Raw genomic sequence first — 19,777 nt, 5'->3', positions numbered from 1 at the left:
CTTGAGAAAGCTCAAGGACAGTTGCCTAGGCCCTGAGTTCAAGCCACAGGACTGGCAAAAATATATTAAAAATGAATTAAAAAGAATTGATCTGTGAACATGACCCAAATGGTAGAGTGAATGAGAGCCTCTAAGTGCAAACCTAACAAACAAATAAACAGTAACAACAACAAAAGCAAACCCAGGTGCTATTTATATTATTGGATGCATCATGAAAGTCCCTAACTCAAACCAGCATGACCCTTAGAAGATGACTCAAATTTTAACAACACTGTCTGTGGGAAGAGGAATCACAAGACATTCTGCATTACACTGGTGAATGGGGAGCTTAGGATGGGACCTCAGCTCCTAGAACAAGTGTTGGCATGGAACAGAACCCCTTCCCTCTCCCTTGTTCTTTATAAGTCCTCAGCCTATATCCTGACTTGAGGACCACAGGGGATTGTGCCTACCTGTGTGCACAAGAGTGCAGATGCGCTCACTCTCCTCCCTGCCTCGCACGCTGTTGAGGCTGATTTCGTATTCGGTAGCTGGGTACAGCCTGGTGATGGTGAATTCTGACACAGTGTTGGGCACCACTGAGCTGTCCAGTCGACCAACTGAGGAAGAGCAGGATTCACCGTTATAATCCACCAGCTCTCTCTCTCTGCAGTTCGCACATGGCCTCTTGGATAGACATGGGGCATTGGGTCATAACGCACACGTGGGTGTGGGGCCGGTGTGCAGTGGGGAGGGAAGGGAAGTAGCAGATGGGTTGGGAATGCTAGAATTTGAAGAGATCTTGCTTATTGGTTCTACCCCTTCATTTTGTGGGCTTCTTGGAGCACAGAGAAATAAGCTATTTCTTATGTGGTTTTCTGACAAGCTGGTCTTTTCTGAACTAATCGTATGAAGGCAGTATGGAGAGCATCGCTAGAGAATGGTCAATTACAGCTGAGAGACAGCTTGCCCCATCCTAATCTGGACGTGAGCTACCTTCCACTTTCCTTAACAGTGCCACATGCACCAGCACAAACTGACAGGACTCAGGTGAGGTCTGAGCCAGCTTCCTCTGACCCACAACTTGGCTGGAGTGGCCTAATTAGAACCACATCACTGTGGTTCCCTCCACAGCTCCTGTGGCTCTGTTTGGTTTTTAGCCATCCCCAGATTCTACTTTTGGACCTTACTCTCTCAGGAGAGCCCATGTAGCCCTGGCTCTTGGAAGAGCCTTTCAGAGCACCTTGTTTCGCCTGCCATAACCTTGATAATGGTGACCAGTTATCACAGCTGGCAATGGGCCTGCTTTCAAGGTGGATGTCATCAAGCCTATTTTGAGAGATTTGGTGAGTGCAGGATTTCCTAGCTGCTCTCCAAGACTCACTCTGTTTTTGGAGGGAGCTTGCCACAGGGAAGGAAAGACGCGGGCAAGCGTGATATAGCTTTCCCATAATAATCTCCTCCTCACTTCAAATCTGATTCATCTTTGAGAAATTGAATCACTTTGTTACCTTGGGTGGGTCGATATGATACTCGGTAGTAATCAAAAGATGCAGTTGGAGGGCTCCAGGAGACTGTTACTGAGTCCTTGGTCACATTGCTAATTGTGATGTCTTTGGGTGGATCAATTCCTATAAGATCCAGATGGTTGTAGGAAAAAGACAGAAAGCATAGTTTGAGAAAGGAATTTCTTTCCCTTGTTTCAGCTTCACCAGTAACAAAAGGTGTCTCAGAGACATGCAAACTCTGATATGTAATGGTACATATACAAGCTGTTTGATGTCTCACCTGAAACATTGTAGATATGGCCAAAGGCATATGCACAAACACTTTAATCGCACAAAGCTAAGCTGACTAGATCAGTGCCTGTGCCATAAATATCTGGACAACCAGAACCTTTCCTTTAAGTCCCTATGTTTGTTCTGACTTGATCAACTTGGAACAACATAGTTATATTTCCTCAAGCAGACTTCTCTTGGAAAAACTGACACTACTGCTATTGCTTATATTTTAGTGGCCACCTTGAGTTCAATCTGGAAAAACTGCCTATTGACTGTAGAGGGATTCCAGAGCAAAAGTCCAGAACAAATCCACTTTCCTAAATTGTGTTTCGTTTAAGCTGTATACATTTTTTTTTTTAATCCTGCTAGGGAATCACAAGGTTGAATCAGTCAAATGTTTAATCCACTAGTCCAGTTTGTGAGTTTTCATCAGTTTGTAGGAAACTACCTGAATATACTCATTCTTACCCACAAACATCTAAAAATAGGGGCTGTACTTGGCAGTGATGTGGTGGGAATGACCCAGTTCAGAGTGCCTGAGTTTTTCAAGCAATGTACGAACCATCCCCATAGTCTCCAAGTGCCGAATCACTGCACGTCTGCCTGCCGGGTCTGGGCGATGCTGAGGGAGCATCATTTGTATCATGACCCTTTTGGCAGCCAGGAATGGTACTCCAGAATAGGCACAGGGCTTCCTTCATTGTTGAGGGATTCCTTTGAAGAAAAGCTTCTCCCATGGCCTTTTCCTTAGCTGGTTGATCTCTGGATTGTTGCACTTAAGTTTTGTCTCCTCAGCATATTTGATCTCTGATTTTTCCACATGACAGCTTCCCATCTCATGCAGTACTTGAAAAAGTAGCTGCTCCAGAACAGATCAGGGTCTCCTCTGAGGAGACATAGAGGCAGTTTCCTATTGCTTGAGTGTTTTTCTTTTTAAATTTCATTGAGGGCCTAGAGCGTGGCCTAGTGGTAGAGTGCTCACCTAGCATGCACAAAGACCCTTGGCACCACATACACAGAAAAAGCCGGAAATGGTGCTGTGGCTCAAGTGGTGTAGCGCTAGCCTTGAGAAAATCCAAGGACAGTACTCAGGCCCTGAGTTTAAGCCCAAGTCTGGCAAAAAAAACATTTCATTGAATTTTTAAAGGCTACTGTGAGACTCCCTTTTCATCGACTGTTGTTAGGTCTTGCAACCTTACCTGTGGTGATGGAGCCCACGATGGGCTCAGAGGTCACTGTGCCATGGACAGCCACCAGGTTCACAATATACTCAGTGGCTGGCTGCAGACCGATCAGCACAGTATGCCTCTTAGTAGCATCCAAAGAGACCTCCATCATCTCTTCCTCCTCATCCCGGGGGCTGTAGTTCAGAATAAGTCTGTCTGCTGGGGGAGATGGGTCGCTCCAGGTGATGTTGACACTGGAGGAAGTCACATGAGAAAAGTGCAGGTGGGAGATAGGGCGGAAGCCTGAAAAGCAGAGAAGAGGACAGATGTTCCTGTAATGCAGGTGGGGTGATTAGCCATTGGCTGAGAAGAGCCACTTGACTGAAAGAATCATTTCTCTTTGCTTCTGAGGGTTAGGTCTTCATACAGAGGGGTGGCCCAGAGGTCCCACCCTTCTACTTTCCAGTTCTGTCCACTCTTCTCTTCCCAAGACCCGTGCTGAAAATGAATTATGACAGATGCAAAAGTAACTCTGTAAGTTATTCATAATACAGATCTAGGATTTAAAACTTTTGTCCTGGAAAGAATTCGATACGGATCCCATGGATCCTCAAAATGCTCACTGACTTAATGCTGGCAAGGAATGATGCACAGAATCAGTTCCTATGTCCAGGCTATAGGAAACCAAATACAAATGTTCAGGCATGTAGCATCCTTGCTCACCTCTTTACTTCCAGCCACTCCCCCTTAATTCATGCATCACTTTTCCTTCCATCCCATCACATATATTTCTACTTTTTTTTTTAAGGGGATGGGTCTTTGGAAGTGGGTTGCCTGGATGGCTTTCTCACACTAAGATCCATTGATGTTTGAACTGGGTTGATGTTTCTGCTGCCCTTGTACCTGTGAAGGCATCCACGGTGGACTCTAAGCTCTGCTGTCGACCTCTCTCCGCGGTGATAGAAATGATGTATTCTGCTCCAGGCTCTAAGTCTGTCAGTGTGTATGAAGTCCTGTCCTTTGGCACAGTGACTTCTGAGGCAATCCCAGAGGATGGAGTAAAGGTAATTCGGTAGTGGTCGATTGGGCCACTGGCCTTGGTCCAGATGAGAGAGATGGATGTCTCTGATGAGGCTGTCACCATGAGATCTCGTGGGCTGTCAAGTTCTGTGGATCAATATAAGTGCCCTAGTTTACACAGGTTTTGCAGGAGCCTCAGTACTTTTGGACCCCCCCTCTGTGTTTTCAATCTATCACTAAGCCTGCTGGCCAAGAGCACTAGCTTGTCTCATTTTCCTAAGCACCTTCTTTGAAAGGTTGCCAGTGGTTTTACATGGTGGACAGTGTACAGAAAGGCAGATTGCCACCACTCGAAGACATCCACCTCTGAGACTAAGCTGCCTGCTGAGTTTTGACCTCTTCATATTCTTTGTCACTCAGCCTATCACAGTAAGCCAACTAGGGCAAAACAGTAGCCACCATTAAGCAGGAAAAATCTGGCATCAGTAGTTTCGTTTGGCCCTCCTGATTTTATTCCAGTGATTCTTTTGCCTCATACCCACAGGCATGTGAGAATCTGGATCTGAGCATTCCATGTTATGTCCAAGTGAGATTGTCTATGCTAGACTGAGCCTTGGGAACAAGAATTAATTCCAAATCCACAGCCCAGAGTAGCCCAGTTCAGGCCTAAACTAATAGAGTGACTTTAAAATTTACCAAAGATTTAGAAGCAAAATGTTTGGATCCAGAGCAACAGGGTCTCCAGTGGATTTTTCTACTGCTCTTGGATTTAGAAGGTTGTTTGTCCAAGTCTAGACTTTCCTCTAATAGCCTTTTTGAAGAGTTTTGTGGTACAGACTAAGGATGCCCTGTGCTTTCTGATGTGGACTGATCTAGATAGAAATACAACTTGGCTTCTGCATCAAGTTATTGGGAAGTTTTACATCTGTTCTGCACAGCTCGGATAGTTCTTTAGGATCTGGGAGATTGAGTTCAGATCTAGGAGGAGGAGGGTGAGACACCATCCTATATAGTTTGGCATCAGGGGTTATGGTCACTATTGTCACCCCTCATTAGGGGAGGGGCATTGCCTTCTGACTGATCCTTCGGTGGATGCTGAGAGTTCCTGGCTATTTGGCCATCCTCTTACTCACCAGTCCTGGCATTCATGGTGGCTGGCACACTTTGTTGTGAGTTCATGATAGCAGATATTCCAACTCCATACTCCGTGCCAGGTACCAGATCTATCAGTAGATGCAGAGACAAACATTATATTGTGTGTGTGTATGTGGTATGGCAGGGGTGGGTGGATGATGGCAGATAGGGAAGTCAGAAAGGAGCAAAGAAAGTTCTCAGATGCCTATTCACATCATATATTTAGTTTACTCCCAATTTTACATTTTAGAAAATTCCAATTTTTCTACTTAGGAAATCCAAACAAAATCAGCAAGGTAAACCGGCCAGCTCCATGAACTAGCTGATAGTCTTAGAAAGTTAGTAAGGTCACCCTGTCAGGGATCTTCAGAAGTGTGATCCTGTGGAAGTTTCTCCTGGTGTACATAGAGTCTCTGGTTGGCTAGAACCTGGGAAGCATTTCTTTATATATATATTTTTTTATTGTAATTAATAAAAGGGTTACATGATATTTGCCAGATAGAAGATGCATTAATTCACATACATTGATACCCTTTCACATGTCTTGGTCCCCATTACCCTCCCCCCACCCCCTCATGGGAAGCATTTCTTGAATCGGTATATGAGGACCACAGTGCACTGTTTGTAGATAGGAAATGGAGTCATGAACGGACTCTTGGGTCTCTCCTAGAGAGCCAGGTTGGCTAGGTTTTTTGTTTGAACACAAAGCAGTCAGGTTATTACATGATGTAGATTGCTCAGTAATTTAGGACCAAGGGATGGAAGGCTGTGGGTACCATTTTAGAGTGACTTTGAGTAGCCTCAGAGAGAATGGAGGAAAGGCAACAACTGTTCAAGTAAAGGACAGTCACATTTCAGGGGGTCCTTTGGCAGTGGTCATTACCAAGGATCACTAATAGGTTCCCAGAATATCGAGTTCTCTGGGTCTCTCCCACTCTTCTTTCTATTCATTTTCATGCCAAGTAGCTTGTGTGGTATATTACTTTTCACCAATTGCTGTAACAAATCCTCAAAATGCATTGGCTGTAGGCTCCCGTTAGACCTGAACTTTTGTGAGAGTACTAGTCAATGCAGTAGATCTTTTCTGTCTTTCTGTTTTGTCAGTTGTGGGGCTTGACCTCCGATTCTGAGTGCTGTCCATGAGCCTCTTTGTGCTCAAAGCTAGCATTCTACCAGTTGATCCACAGAGCCACTTCCAGCTTTTGAGAGGTTCACTGGAGATGAGAGTCTCATAGGGACATTTCAGCTTCCAACCATGAGCCTCAGATCTCAGCCTACTGAGTAGCTAGAATTACAGGCATAAGCCATTGGTGCCTGTCTATCACCTTTTCTTAAAAAGAAACTAATACATAAAGCAAATCTGTAAGTAGTTAAAGATGATTTCCAGAGTCTGGTCTTGGGTTTAAAGCCTTTAGTATGATTGAGAAGGCCCAATTCTTCCCAAGGCTCACCCCCAAGTATCGGTGACTTCCCTGAGGTCCCAGAGGTAAAACTCAATGATTTTGATAGGAAATGTTTTGATCAGAAATGTTTTGAGCAATCTTCCCTTAACCAATGATTTAGGTCAAGGGAAGGCTATGTGGTAGCCAGTAGCTCCTACCATTACCCCAGATCTTTGATATAGGCACACAATAAATATTCCTGTAAATAAGTGGAGTAGATCTTATCTGTCCTTTCTGTCTAGATCCCTTTGAAGAAATGCAGTTCCATGCACTGATTGGGTAGGATTGGAACCAGCCCTCTTTTTTCCATCCTAAAACTCCATCCCTTTTCTAGCCTAGACATTTTTCTTTCTCCAGAGGGTCAACATAAATGGAAGTAAAATTTGATGCATGATGTCTGAGCTAGTCCTATGTTTTATATTCAGGCTTTCACACCTTCCTTATATGTAACGTTGATTATTTAACATCTTTGAGCCGCATTTTTGATGGGAATGGGAATAATGTTTATTTCTCAGAGTGCCACAATGAGCATGAAATTAATTGGAGTGTTTAAAATATGGCATCTGGTCCATATTAATAGAATTCATTATTATTACTACATAGCACAGAGGAGAACTAAACTAATCCAAGATTTTTTAATCTTTTTATGTAGGGGATTTTATCGTCTACAAAAAGTGCCTCATCTAGGCACAGAATGATTCTAGGCTTATTTATTGGGGGTGGTTTGTTGAGGCTCAGCCTGTTGGCTCTGATGGGGATCAACAATTTGAGGAGCCTAGGTGTCAGTGAGAACTCGTCCTGGCTGAACCAAATGCCTGTCCCTAGATGGAGAGATCGCACATATCTATTTCCATCTCTATGTTTGGTAAGTCTTTTGTATATCCTCGATTATAGAAATTAGATTACCACTGGGGTATAAATTGCTTTCTCAAGCATCTGATTGAGCCCTTCAATTGCCTATAATGAAGTAGAAATTCTCCAACGTAGATGAAGAGTGACAGATTGAGGGAGTAAGACAGAAATTATATGTTGCCAAATGGATCTAACATGTAACATTTTCATCTGAGTTTCTTATTTATGAAGCTTAAATGAAATGTTCAATAATTTACAACAGAATCATTTCCCCTCCCCACCCCGAAAATGGCAGAGCAGAATTTAAAGCACTCACTTCCCAAGTTTCTTGTCTAGGGGATGGGGTGGGAAGTGGGACTGGATTATGGGGTTGCCTGCTGCTTCCCTTTGATTTTTCAGCAGCTTCCTTCGTGTGCTACAAGTGAATTGTGGTTTCTTGGCAGGCAGGTAAAATGCAGTTGTGCTGAAAATATGTATCTGAGGCATAGCTAGTGTACTTCTCTATCAGACTCTGAGTATTCCCAGGGATTTCTCACTTTAAAGACATCATTACTCCTATCAAGGCTCCCTTTACATTGCCATCCGACTCCTGCAAGTGGTAGCATACAAATGGCTCTTCCCTTTTTTAACAGAAGCTCTGAAAATCCATCCTGCAGGAAATCACCATCTCCATCCCTTACTGACAGCCTTTGTTCAGCTTAGAGTCTGACACTTTTCCTCAACTCCTTCACCACACACCCATTCTTCTTTGAATCCCTAAGGCATACAGCTCATCATTTCACAAACATTATCGAGGGTCTCCTTTATGTCAGACACACAGCTGTGTGCTGGGGATATCAGGTACCTTGAACAGACAGCATTCTTGCCCTTTAGGGGATCAAACAGAATCTTTACCATACAAATACATTATTTATCAAGTACTCATAACCTACCAAACACTAAGCTTCACACACTAGAGAATCTAGAAGGATAACAAAGAAAAGGTGGGTGGGGGAAAGGAGTATAAAATGAAATTTTGACCATCCAACTGATGACAAAGAGGACAGCTGTGTTAAGTGTGGCCTCTTAGCCTTCCATGCGCGTTACCTAATGTACCAACACTGAGTCAGAGCAAACAGAGGCTCAGAAAAGTCTATGTCTTGATAAATGTCACAAAGCAATTTTAGGACAAAGCCCAGCTTAGAACCATCTTTCATTCTTACTGGTCTCTGTCCTTAAGATTCTTATTAAGTTGGCTTCAGGGACTGGAGTAAATAAACAAACTGGAATCTGGGAATGGTTTCTACCAAAATGCAGGCTACTAAGAGCCTCTTCAAAAAGAAATGGGACAACGTGGCTGGTAGTAGCCTAAGTTAACACAAGAAAAGGGAAGGGGAAACGGAATTCCCTGGTGGTCCAAATATAGGTGGGGGCAGACAGGTTAAGTAGGGTTAATCCCCAATGGGGATGAGCAAATTTTCACCTCTACTGGAAGGACTACAGCAATGAAAGCAGAAGGACCCACTCCCCTTCCATTTCTCAATCCAGGCTTATCTCCCAAGGTTCTCACTAAGCTAGGGATAGTGGGGTGTTTGGCTCCAGTTCACTGGCCTCCTACGTTCCCAGAGAGGAGAAAACTGAGCTCCCTCACTCCAAGGAATCTGAGGTCAGTCTCTTCTTTTGGACAGCACATGTCAAGGCAGTTTTGACAAAATTATTTATGAAGCCAAGCCAAGATCTAAAGTCAAAACAGAGAAATTTCCCAGTGGTGGAATTTGAAGATGAGAAGTCCCATATACAGTGAGACATTTATAGACAAAGAACCTCTCAAAAGCCCTCCCAGATTACACCAGACAAACACCCATCTGCTTCTTTAAATGTAGAGCTAAACTCTCAGGTCCCCACTCCCTTCCTTTTGGATAAGAAGGTACTTCTTCTGGGTTCCCTGTGAGTTCAAAGATACTCCGTGTGTGTGTGTGTGTGTGTGTGTGTGTGTGTGTGTGTGTGTGTGTGTGTGCGCGTGTATTATTGAGGGAAACCATTAAGCCCATCCTGATTTTCCATTCATATTTACAAAGGAAAATAATACTAATAAGGAAAGCTCTCAGATAGAACTTCCCTATTGTCAATGAAATTGACGAGGTCCATGGCCCATTCTTCTTTATGCTGCAGGAGCACCTCACTTTAAACAAGCTTCGAACAGGCTTTCAACAGGCCCTCCTTACAGAAGCAGCAGGAGTTAGAAGTTGAAATAGTCCCACCTGGCTTTTCTCTTGGTTCCTGTTCCTCTAGGCTTACTGCACCAATGAGGGACAGTAGCCTAGCTCTGCGGAGAGCTGTGGAGAACCTTCTGTTCTTTCTCTCCCTTTCTGCTTGGGTCTTTGCAGCCCACACTCCACTTTCCTGCCATCTTGATGGGAGACGCCATCTTAGCAAGTACCTTACTGAAGTGACCACTTGGGGTCACTGTGACTTTGCCCAAAGGAAATGGAGCAGTCTGGTCCTGACTACTTTCTCCAAGCCCAGCATCTGGATCCCTTCTCCCAGGAGGGCCCACAGGGCCTCGGAGGCCTGACTCTGGATTTGGTGTTTGTACATTGCACATTAGAGGAGTGCAGGCAGGGTGGCGTGGACTTGAAGTGCCCCAGTCAGTGTTCAGTTGCCAGTCATACTGGAATGTCAGATTCTGCATGGGAAAACATGTCTCTTGCTCATACACTACAAGGAACTCACTTTCCCAACAGTGGACTCTATCTGGTCCCTGAGGACAAAAGGTGGGATTGGATGGGTGGTCCCTATCCTGAGTCCTCCAGTAACCAGGGGCCTTGAAAATGGCTGGTCACACAATCTGATTGGGATGTGTTCTCGAACACCAGCCATATGTGTGTGTAAGTGTGTGTGTGTAACTCCACAGGGTGTGGTGTGTGTGTGTGTGTGTGTGTGTGTGTGTGTGTGTGTGCAGGAATGATGAATGTGAAGGTGTAAGAGAGTGGTGTGGCACACCCATGAGGTATGTGTCAGTTTTGTGGACATGTAAGGGTGAGATGTATACATGGGGAGTGAATGTGAGTGCCTGGATGTAAGCATGCGTGTATTTGTGTTAGAGCATATCTGTGAGTTTGGCATGTGTGACTGTCTCTGACCTCGTTTTCTTGCAGTCCTATGCCCTGTTGGCCAGTATTTATTCTGATTGGCAGTTGCTGGCTGCAGACAGAGGACAGGGTGTGAGGAGGCATCTCCCTGGGCAGTGCTTCATGAGGCACCATATAGACCAGCTCCTTCATCCTTGCTTCACTGTCACAGGGTCCACAAATGTGGCTTCCATTCTTGAGAGAGTTTTGTGGGGACAGAACAGGCAGCAGAACATATTCTCTTCTATAGTCCTGGTAACACATTATGCTGCACTCATCCTTCTGATGGCATATCAGAGGCATCACTTCAGACACAGTAGCCAATGTACTGTTCACAATATATCCCAGCCCCGGACAGGTAGACACATCCCAGCCAGAGTACCAGGGTCCCCTTCTTCCTTCCCTCTTCCATGCCCCCTCTACCAACTGCCTTTCACGTGGCTCACTGTCTAGAATGGTGCGATGCATTAGTCCCTGATGCATGGAGCCAGTGCTAACCTGGAGGGGTCATGATGAACCTGCAATCTGTGTGGGATTTGGGTCTCTCTGGGGATTCCATGTATGGGTCACAGGCCAAGCAGACATCATCCAGGCTAAGAGACTGGGGCTCAAAAGGACTTATCATTAAGGACACAGAAGCAAGCAGAGAAGAGCAAAAATATCACTGTGGTCATTGATTCTGTGGTTGAGAAACAAATTCATAGTCCAGACGGAATTCCCTGGGCATGGTGTACAGAGCATACATGGCATTTTTTAGACTCTGGCCTGGGTTCTGTGTTGCCAAGTGTAAGATTTACACAGGGAAATCAGAAGGGGCATGTTTGCCCTGAGCCTTCTGAATGACTTGGAGTACCCAGAGATAGGAAGGGCCTAGAGTTTACAGCAAAAGAGCCAGAGGTGGCATTGAAAACAGGGCCCCTGTAAGGAACAGTAAGCACAGGTGTGGTTTTGTTATAAGGTAGAAGTCAGCTATGGGAAGAAAGAGGGGCTTAAATGTGTGTCAGGGAAAGACCAAGAGGCCATGGGTCCAGGTCAGGATTTGGAGAGACGATGAACAATTTGTTTTCAAATCCAGTGGATATTGCATGCCCCAAGTGTGCGCGACTCCATTGTCTACCTCCTCAGAGTTGCATGTGTGGCTTCATTTCCTTATCATAGCAGCCCTAGGAGGCAGAAAGAGGTCCCAGGAGACAAGAAGCTGACACATAGGGAATGTAAGAGATTTGCTGAAGGATTCACGTCTGTGAATTATGCATCTCACAACGGAGTCAGGTAACAATAAAATCCATGCTGTAAATAAAGTGTTTTTCACCGATGAGTGATTTCATGAATTTTCTGGGATCCTGAAACTCTGGTCTTGACTCAGCAAGTCAGGGAAGGGGCTTCTCACATCTCCTCCATGATACCTGTGCTGCTGGCCCCCACATACACTTTGGGTGCCATGCTGATCACAGCAGGTTATTTAAAATGATCCTTGGGCTCACACACCTCCACATCTCTTTGCTGCTTCATGACTATCCACCTACTGAGTACCCTCTATGTCAGCAGCATTACCTTGAAATCCTCAAAGCCTTCGAATGACTCCCGGAAGAATGGAGTCAGTCATCCAAATTCAAAAGCTGAGTTCTAAACACACTGCACAGAGAGATCACAGCCTTCAAATGAAACTATTGCTTCTAGCATCCTATAAAGGCCTTGGAAGCAGAAGAGTCCAAGTGGGGGAACTGATGGAGAAAATATGATGTGTGTGTGTGTGTGTGTGTGTATGTGTGTGTGCGCGCACACGTGCACACATGGGTATAGGCATACATGCGTGTATGCACCAGTACTGGGATTTGAACTCAGAACCTGGGTGCTATCATTGGCTTTTTTACTCAATGCTCTAGTACTTGATCTACAGCCTCACTTCCAGCTTTGGGGTAAATTGGGGATAAGAGTCTCAGGCTTTCCTGCCCAGGTTGGCTTTGAACACTGATTCTCAAATTTTAGCCACCTGAATAGCTGGGATTACAAGTGTAAGCTATTGGCACCTGTTATGAAAACACAAATATTTTGATCTATAATCAATTTTCTCCTTCTGTCTTCCTTTTCTTCTTCATGGACCTTTCTTTTCTTCTCTTTGGTAAGAGAGAGAAAACAATCCTTGTAACTAGTATCTTGTTCTTGATTTCCTTACAAGTCTACAATTCCTTTGTAAATCATGTAGCTATTTGCCTTTATAAATCTCTCGGGCAGTGAGGTCGTTGAGATAATTACATGATATATGTCATATATACTCAATAAGCTCAACCTACCTAAGCCCAGTACTCAGTAATCCTTTCCTTTTTTGTCTGAGACCTTTAAATTCAGTGTGTCCTTTAATTTTTTTTCTCCAGTCAAAGCAGTCAAGGAAGGGGAACCTTTAGGATGGGATTCAAAAGTAGCTTTGAATTATAGCTGTGCCGTTGACTAATTTTGGAAATTTTGACACATGTTTATCCTTCTTAAGCCACAGCTTCTTCATCTGTAAAATGGTCATGAAAACAATATCTATGAGACTAAATATGATACAGTTATGTGAAAATGCCTGGCGTGAGATAGCTAATCAATGAATAATCTTCTTTTTTCCTTTCTGGCGGTGGAGAATAACCATCAGGACGTGACTAGATTCTCTATAATTTTATATAGCATAGCTTCGGACCAAAAAAAATGAACACCAATAGCCATCATTTATTTTTTGCAAAACTGCTAATTGCCAAGTCAGCTTGTGGCTATAGGCAGGGGATGGGCTCTTTCTTTCTGTATTACTTAGCTTTAATCTTTGTGAATGTCCCGGCTCTCTGTAAGTCCCATAATACCAGCTGTTTAGCACCCTTTGTGTCTAATTCACTCCTGTTAACCTGCTTGGTCAGCATATCTTCCCATCTACTTGCTGTGTTTCAGGAGTACGTCTGTCTAGAAAATACTGTTATTATACATACTAACTTTCACTGGCTTAATTTGGCAAGGAGATTGGGGAGCTCAGCTGTGGAGGAAAACAGCTTTGATGATCCTGAGCTTATGTACTGTACACACACTTCTCAGTGCATCTCTAGTCTAGTAAGATAGCACACGTTTTTGCAAGAAGATGAGACAGACGTTACATGAAGTCTCTGCAAGCTCATAATCTTGCAAGACTGCTTTGTGTACTGCCTCCTCTATCTTGAAACTATGCCCTACATGAGTAGGTCCCACCCTTTGGGGACAGGAAGATTTTCTTGAGTGAGTATTATGGGGAACACAGGAAGAATATTAAGTGAGTCCTACACCCTACGAGGCAAGGCTGTTCCCCATCCAGGAAAATGATTATGGCCTTGGATTCACCTAAATCCACACTCCATCCTCTTTCTTGACACCAGAAAGAACCTCTTGAGCACTCTGTCCTTGCCCAATATTTACCTCTCTCTGTATGTAGCCATCACATCACCCTCTCTCCAGTCCTTCCTCAAGAGGGCTGGGGCTTAGAGGCAGAGTCTAGAAAACTGGGAATTCAAGGGCAACCTGGGCTTATAGTGTGATCCTATCTCAAAATAAAACACACACACACACACAAAAACAAAATCAAGCCCCTCAATGACTCTCAACTACCTTTTAGAATAAATTCAAACTATTTATAGGGCTATGAGATACAGCCAGCCTCCAACCTTATGACTGGATTCTTAAAGTCTATGCCTCAATCACTATAAACTTATACCATTTCATTCATTTGATTCATTCATCCATTCAAGAAATACTGATGTAGGATCCAGTATGTGCTAGGCACTGCTCAGCCTTAGAGACTCAATATTAGTATCAATTGAATATGGTCCATCTTTCATGGAGCTTAAGGGTCTAGGGAGAAAGAGGGTCAACAATCAGATGACCATGTTCCCAAATGACAGAGGCTAATTGAGCAGTGCTGAGGAGGTTTAGGATGATTTGACCCCAGTCTTGCTAAGTGCTATATGAACTTAGAGAGGAAACTAATGTGAACCAAATAAAAAGAGCATCCAGTGGCAGGAGGAAAAGCATATTTGAGGAGCCGAAGGGAAGTGGACCTGAGGCTGGGAGTACAGACAGCCCCAGTGGGTAGAGAAGAGGCAGGTCAGGGCATGGCAAAGGAAACCAGCAAGGGCTGAGGGATGGAAGCAGGTCCAATACAATGACATAATCAGAAAATTTCCTTCAAATGATTGGATCAGACAGAGCTGAAGAAAACATGGGGGAGTTTATGGCGATGAAATAAGAGCAGCTTAGATAGTTGATAGTCTGGCAGTAGAAGGTAGCTGACCTATTAGAGAGGCAGTTAGAAGAGCAAATCAATAGGATTTGGGGTGGTTGCAAGTGATCAGTTTAGGGAGAGTGCTGTGAGGATGTAGATCCAACCATAATCATGCCCACAAGAGAGAACTTACTCACCTGCAAGGGTCATCCTGGTGGTGGGACCCCTGCCTTTGGGGACCAGCACCTCATGGTATTGCTCACCCGCCAGGGTGCTGTACACAACCTTGTACTCCTGCACCTCTGCCTCGCTGTTATCCCACTCCAGCTCAAGGTGGGTGGCTGTTCGGGAACTGATCCTCAAGTTCTTGGGGGCATCAATCTCTACAAGTAGACAGATGCCATCAACATCACACACAGGACTAGATATTTGTGCCATACAAATTTTTTTAAGAAGCATTGTGGTGAGAATCTCCGCTGTCTGACTTCCTTCTTCACAGGTGAATAAAACCCATGAGCAGCTCTTAGCACTTTGGTCTACTGTGATCAATTCTTTGGATAGGCCAGAGGATTTTTACTTAGGAGGTAGACATCAATGGGCCTTATACTTCCCCAGAACCATACAAGAGTCCTAGTGAACTGTAAAACAAAGTAATAATTAATGTCATAAGCTTCAAAACAAAGCAAAGGCCACCTCTAGAGGAGAAAGAATCAGGGGTGATCACTAAATACTTAAATGGAATACAGCAATAGCAGACTTGAGCCCTAGGCAAAAATAAGATATTTGATGTCATTCCCTGAACAGACATAAAGGTTTGCAGGTTGGAAAGTTAAAGTAGTGATGTGGTTGAAAGAATCTGGGCTTTGGACTCAGGCCTCCATTGGAACCCCAGCTCTGACACAGTAAGGAGCCCCTGGACAAGTCTTTCACCCCCGAAGACTTAATAGCTACAGTGCATGTGGCTGTACATATTAGATATATGTGGAGTGGGTAGTGTGGTGCCAGGTGTGAAAATAGATGTCCAAGCCCTATGCAGGCTGGCTGTGGTCTCTGAGGTTCTCGATGAGTGCCAACAATGGGGCCTCTGGTTGCTTTGTTTCTAAGTTCCATGTATTGGGGTGAAACAAAGGACTGTTAGTGTTAGTCTCTCCCACAATCCTGGGAGAGCTGTTTTTGTCCCTTGGAACTGACCACCTCCTCGGGGCTTACTTGCAGGAAATAATGTACTCTCCTGAAAAATATGGTGACTTAATTTCTTTTTCAAATAGCTCCTGTCTTTGAGGCTTCAATTTCACTTTGGAGCGGACCAGACATTTGTTCAACAAACAAACAAGCAAACAAACAAAAAAGCCCCCCAAACCAAACCCTGGAGTAGACTGTTGTAATTTGCCAATGCTAGACAAGTATTGCTCAACTGTTTTTGTAAAGATAAGGCTGTGAATCATTCAGAAAGCAGAGGCTTCCAGTGGAAGTGGTTGTGTTTAATGATGTAAACTGGAGGAATCTTTCAGCAGATTTATGTCTCTGCAGACCACTTTTCTGAGAAATGTTGCTTTGCTCAACGTACGTTATCATGCCAGATATTGTGCATTTGGCACGTGTTGTGGTATGTTTTCAGCAACTGGAAGCAGAGAGGAGCTTGGGTGCAGAGGTTTGTTGGGGAAAGGAGGAGCTGCCTAATAGCTCATGCATGAAGTCCAGACATCACCTTTGGATAAGGAGTCTGTCATTATTAAATTAGGGCTTTCCTTAATGAGCTCATCTCAATTTGTCTATCTTCAAAGATCCTATTTCCAAATTCATTCATGTGTACCAAGAGCTAAGGTTTTAACAGCTTTTTTAGAGGGCACATTCAAGCCATAGCAATAGAGAGAGGTCTGGGGCACTGGAGTCAAATGCTCTGATGGGTGACTTAGGTGTCATAAGGATTATGCCCACATAGACTGCAGGGGAGAGAGCCAGTCTCAGGAGGCACCTGGAACATGGCCTCCAGATTTCCTGGGCTGGATTCACTCCAATCATTGGCCTTGCTGTGCTTCTATCAGGGCTTTTTCCTTTCCAGAGTCGCTCAAAGACTTTGGCAAACCCATTCACCACCCAGGAAGCAAATCTCTGTTTTAATTGCCTGTGCAATTAGAGCTCTCTTCGTGTTGAAGTCATCACCTGGAAAAGCACTTTGGTTAATTTGAATTTAAGCACAGTTCTGAAGTGACGGAGGGGCTCTACTGTGAGGGCCTGGGTACCCTTTCATCATTCAACCAGCATCTGCTAACCCTGGCCTTTGAAAGTCTGTCTGCCAAGCTATATGTATCTTCTCTCTTCTCATTCCTTCTTCTCCTTCTCCCGACAGAAACAGAGGGAGCAGGTCTGAGGTGCAGGCAGAGGCTGCATTGAGAAGACACCACCTAACAGCTGCAAATTCACCAGGCAATGGGGAAGCAGGGAAGCAGGCAGCAGCAAACTGGAACTCAAAAGGAGCTCAGAGGAGGTGGAATGTAATTGTCTTGATTGGAATTTTCCTGGGCCACCAGCCAATCCTGCTTCCATCTTGTCAACCCCGAACAGCAAGCGTTTGCTTTTCATCCTTCTGCGTGAGAACCCTCTTCTCTCTTTTTTGCCTCTTCAAACTCCTTATCACAGTGGAGCACAAAGAAACCACTTTCCACACACAAACTATCTTGAAATTAAGAAAGAAAGGCTGGTCTGTGGCCCACAGAAGATACTGCATCCTGAGAAAGTAGTGTGCGTGTGGGGGAGGACAGGGAGTGGGGAGGTTATGTGAGGGGTGACCTTGAATTTTCAAATCCAGAAGGACTGTCACAGGACCTTATACATCATCACGAAAACAGCTTTTGATTAAGTGAAGGAGAAGACAGGAAGAGAAACTGGCAGCATTTGGTTCCTCTTCCAAGGAGCACACTTAATCTTTGAAGATCCCAAGGTGTGTGTAGTGAAAAATTCCTGGGCCTAACTTCTGCATGGGGTGAAGGTGGGGGCTAGGGGCTGGCACAGGACTGAAAAGAAAACCTTAAAGGGTCTCTTGTAGAATAAAACCCCAGCTTTCTGCAGCTTACCAGTGTCTGTCTGCACTTGCTTGCTTCGAAAGAGAACATTTTCCTTGTGCAAGGAGCCCCATTGTAAGATCCCTAGCATCCCTCTTTCATTGGGAGAAATAAAAAGACTTGCCTCAATAATGATGTTAGCCTGACCTGGGCACTGCCTGTCTACTGTCACATGACCCCAGGCTTTGACCCCTACCAGTTCCTCCACACTCTAAGTAGTCTCACATGGACAGATTAGACCAAGTCTATCCTGACCATTCAATTTGCAACTCCATCTGTAATACTAAGCCACATCAAGGCACACTAAGCCACACACCCCAACTGAGAGGATATTTTGATGTCCATCTGTCTTCTTCTTTGCCTTATTTATCAATGATTCACAGCCAGCATGGAGCAGGAGTGCTCGTTTTGAGCTTCCTTGAAATGCCTGGACTTTCTCTATTCTGTAGGCTGCTAAGCTGTGACCCAAAAGGACACGTGCATTAGTGATTCATCTTCCTTATCCTGTCAGATGTTGCTGGCTCTTAGATTTGACAGATGTTATTGGTTTTCTTTGATCCTTGGGACAACTAAGGGGTTGACAGAGATTTTTCTATGACATATGATCTCCCTACGGCAAAGAAACCAAAACTGACAATCTACATTAAACAGAGACTCGATCACCAATCAGATCACAGGCCCTTTCTGACCTATGTGTTCAGAAGCTGGTGCTTTGGGATGTGTCTGTCCTGTGGACCCACTAGCTGTGGGCACTGAGAGAGTCGGGGTGTAAGTCATCCTGACCTCTGGCCTTTTGTGATTGTTGGTGAAACTGCTTGAGACAGTGTTCAGGAAGGGACTTGTGGTCATCACATTTATAGAAGTTATTCTGCTTCCTGTGTATTGCAATGCACTTTATTGTTAGTGCTTACAAATGGCAGGACAGATTGCAGGATCTCAGGCAGAAGGTCAGTCAACTTGTGAGTGTGTAAGTTGGGCTTTGCCCCTCACTGAGGCATGCCATCATAGTTGTGTAGTGGTTACAGAGTCAGAGAATTCCCAAAATTACTTCTAGCAAACAGCAGTAAAGAGTCTTGAGGAAGAGGTGCCTTCCCTGAACTCTTGCAAAGTTGCCATTTGGACTGGCAATACCGGCGCTTAAGTGTCTTTAAGACAAACTTGTCATTTTACAAATGGGCAATCCGAGACCCATAGGAAGAAGAAACTTCTATGGAGTCACAAATCTGGTGAGCAGAGCTGAGATGAGAAGCTAGCGCTTCTTACCAGAACACACTGCCCATACTAAGCCACTGACCGCTGAAGAAGGAGCTCATACCTTACTCCCTTCTCACAGCTTCTACTATACAGACACCTAGCACATATCACTTCGCACCACCATACTCCTCTTGCCAAGACATCATCAGGTAGCCCCCCGCCCCCAGCCTCACCTGTGGCAAAGTAGGTGGTTGCAGCCTTGCTCTCATTAGTGGCCCGGACTGCGCTGACTGAGACCTCGTAGCGGGAGCCAGGCCGCAGGGCCTGTACTGAGTACTGGCTCAGGGGAGGCTGGAGCCGGAAGGTGGTTTTCCCACCTTCCCCACCCACCAAGCCATATTTCAAGAGAATGAAATCGACTTTGGCTCTAGGTGGGGTCCACTCCACAAAGGCAACTGTGTCGGAGACATCTCGAACCAGGATCTGCGTGGGCCCGTCGATGACTGCAGGAGAAGGATGGAACAGAATACAGAGTTGACTGAGAAATAGGCCTCTGGTGCCTGCTGCCACTGTTTTCTTTTTACATTAGCTTGGTGAGTCAAAGAGAGGACAGATAGGATCACCCTGTTGTACAGATGGAGAGAGCAAGACATGCTAAGAGGAAAATTCTTCCAAGGACAGATCCTTCAGCAATAGCTAACACTAGACCCAATTCGCCTGGTACTTACTCTCTTCCTGCCACCAGACTGTGCCTTCCAGGTGTGGGCAGCTCTTAGCCTGGGCAGGGGTAGGACAGGGTTACTTGAAAGCCTAGACCT

At 44.8% G+C, this 19,777-nt stretch overlaps 1 protein-coding gene across 1 annotated transcript in view; it reads right to left on the bottom strand.

The window, feature by feature from the left end:
• Tnr (tenascin R) overlaps positions 1-19,777 on the bottom strand; it is a 79,769-nt gene that overhangs the window by 37,989 nt on the left and 22,003 nt on the right. The window contains exons 6-12 of the mRNA XM_090340380.1: positions 19,193-19,462; positions 14,901-15,086; positions 5,080-5,169; positions 3,830-4,093; positions 2,960-3,229; positions 1,491-1,610; positions 453-599 (exon numbers count right to left, since the gene is read on the bottom strand). Of these exons, the coding sequence (XP_090196506.1) occupies positions 453-599; positions 1,491-1,610; positions 2,960-3,229; positions 3,830-4,093; positions 5,080-5,169; positions 14,901-15,086; positions 19,193-19,462 (1,347 nt within the window). The remainder of the gene's footprint in view (positions 1-452; positions 600-1,490; positions 1,611-2,959; positions 3,230-3,829; positions 4,094-5,079; positions 5,170-14,900; positions 15,087-19,192; positions 19,463-19,777) is intronic.

The sequence above is a fragment of the Megascapheus bottae genome, chromosome 10 (assembly GCF_031878675.1).
Source record: "Megascapheus bottae isolate mThoBot1 chromosome 10, mThoBot2.hap1, whole genome shotgun sequence".
Lineage (NCBI taxonomy): Eukaryota > Metazoa > Chordata > Mammalia > Rodentia > Geomyidae > Megascapheus > Megascapheus bottae.
This window is presented reverse-complemented; position numbering and strand designations above follow the sequence as displayed.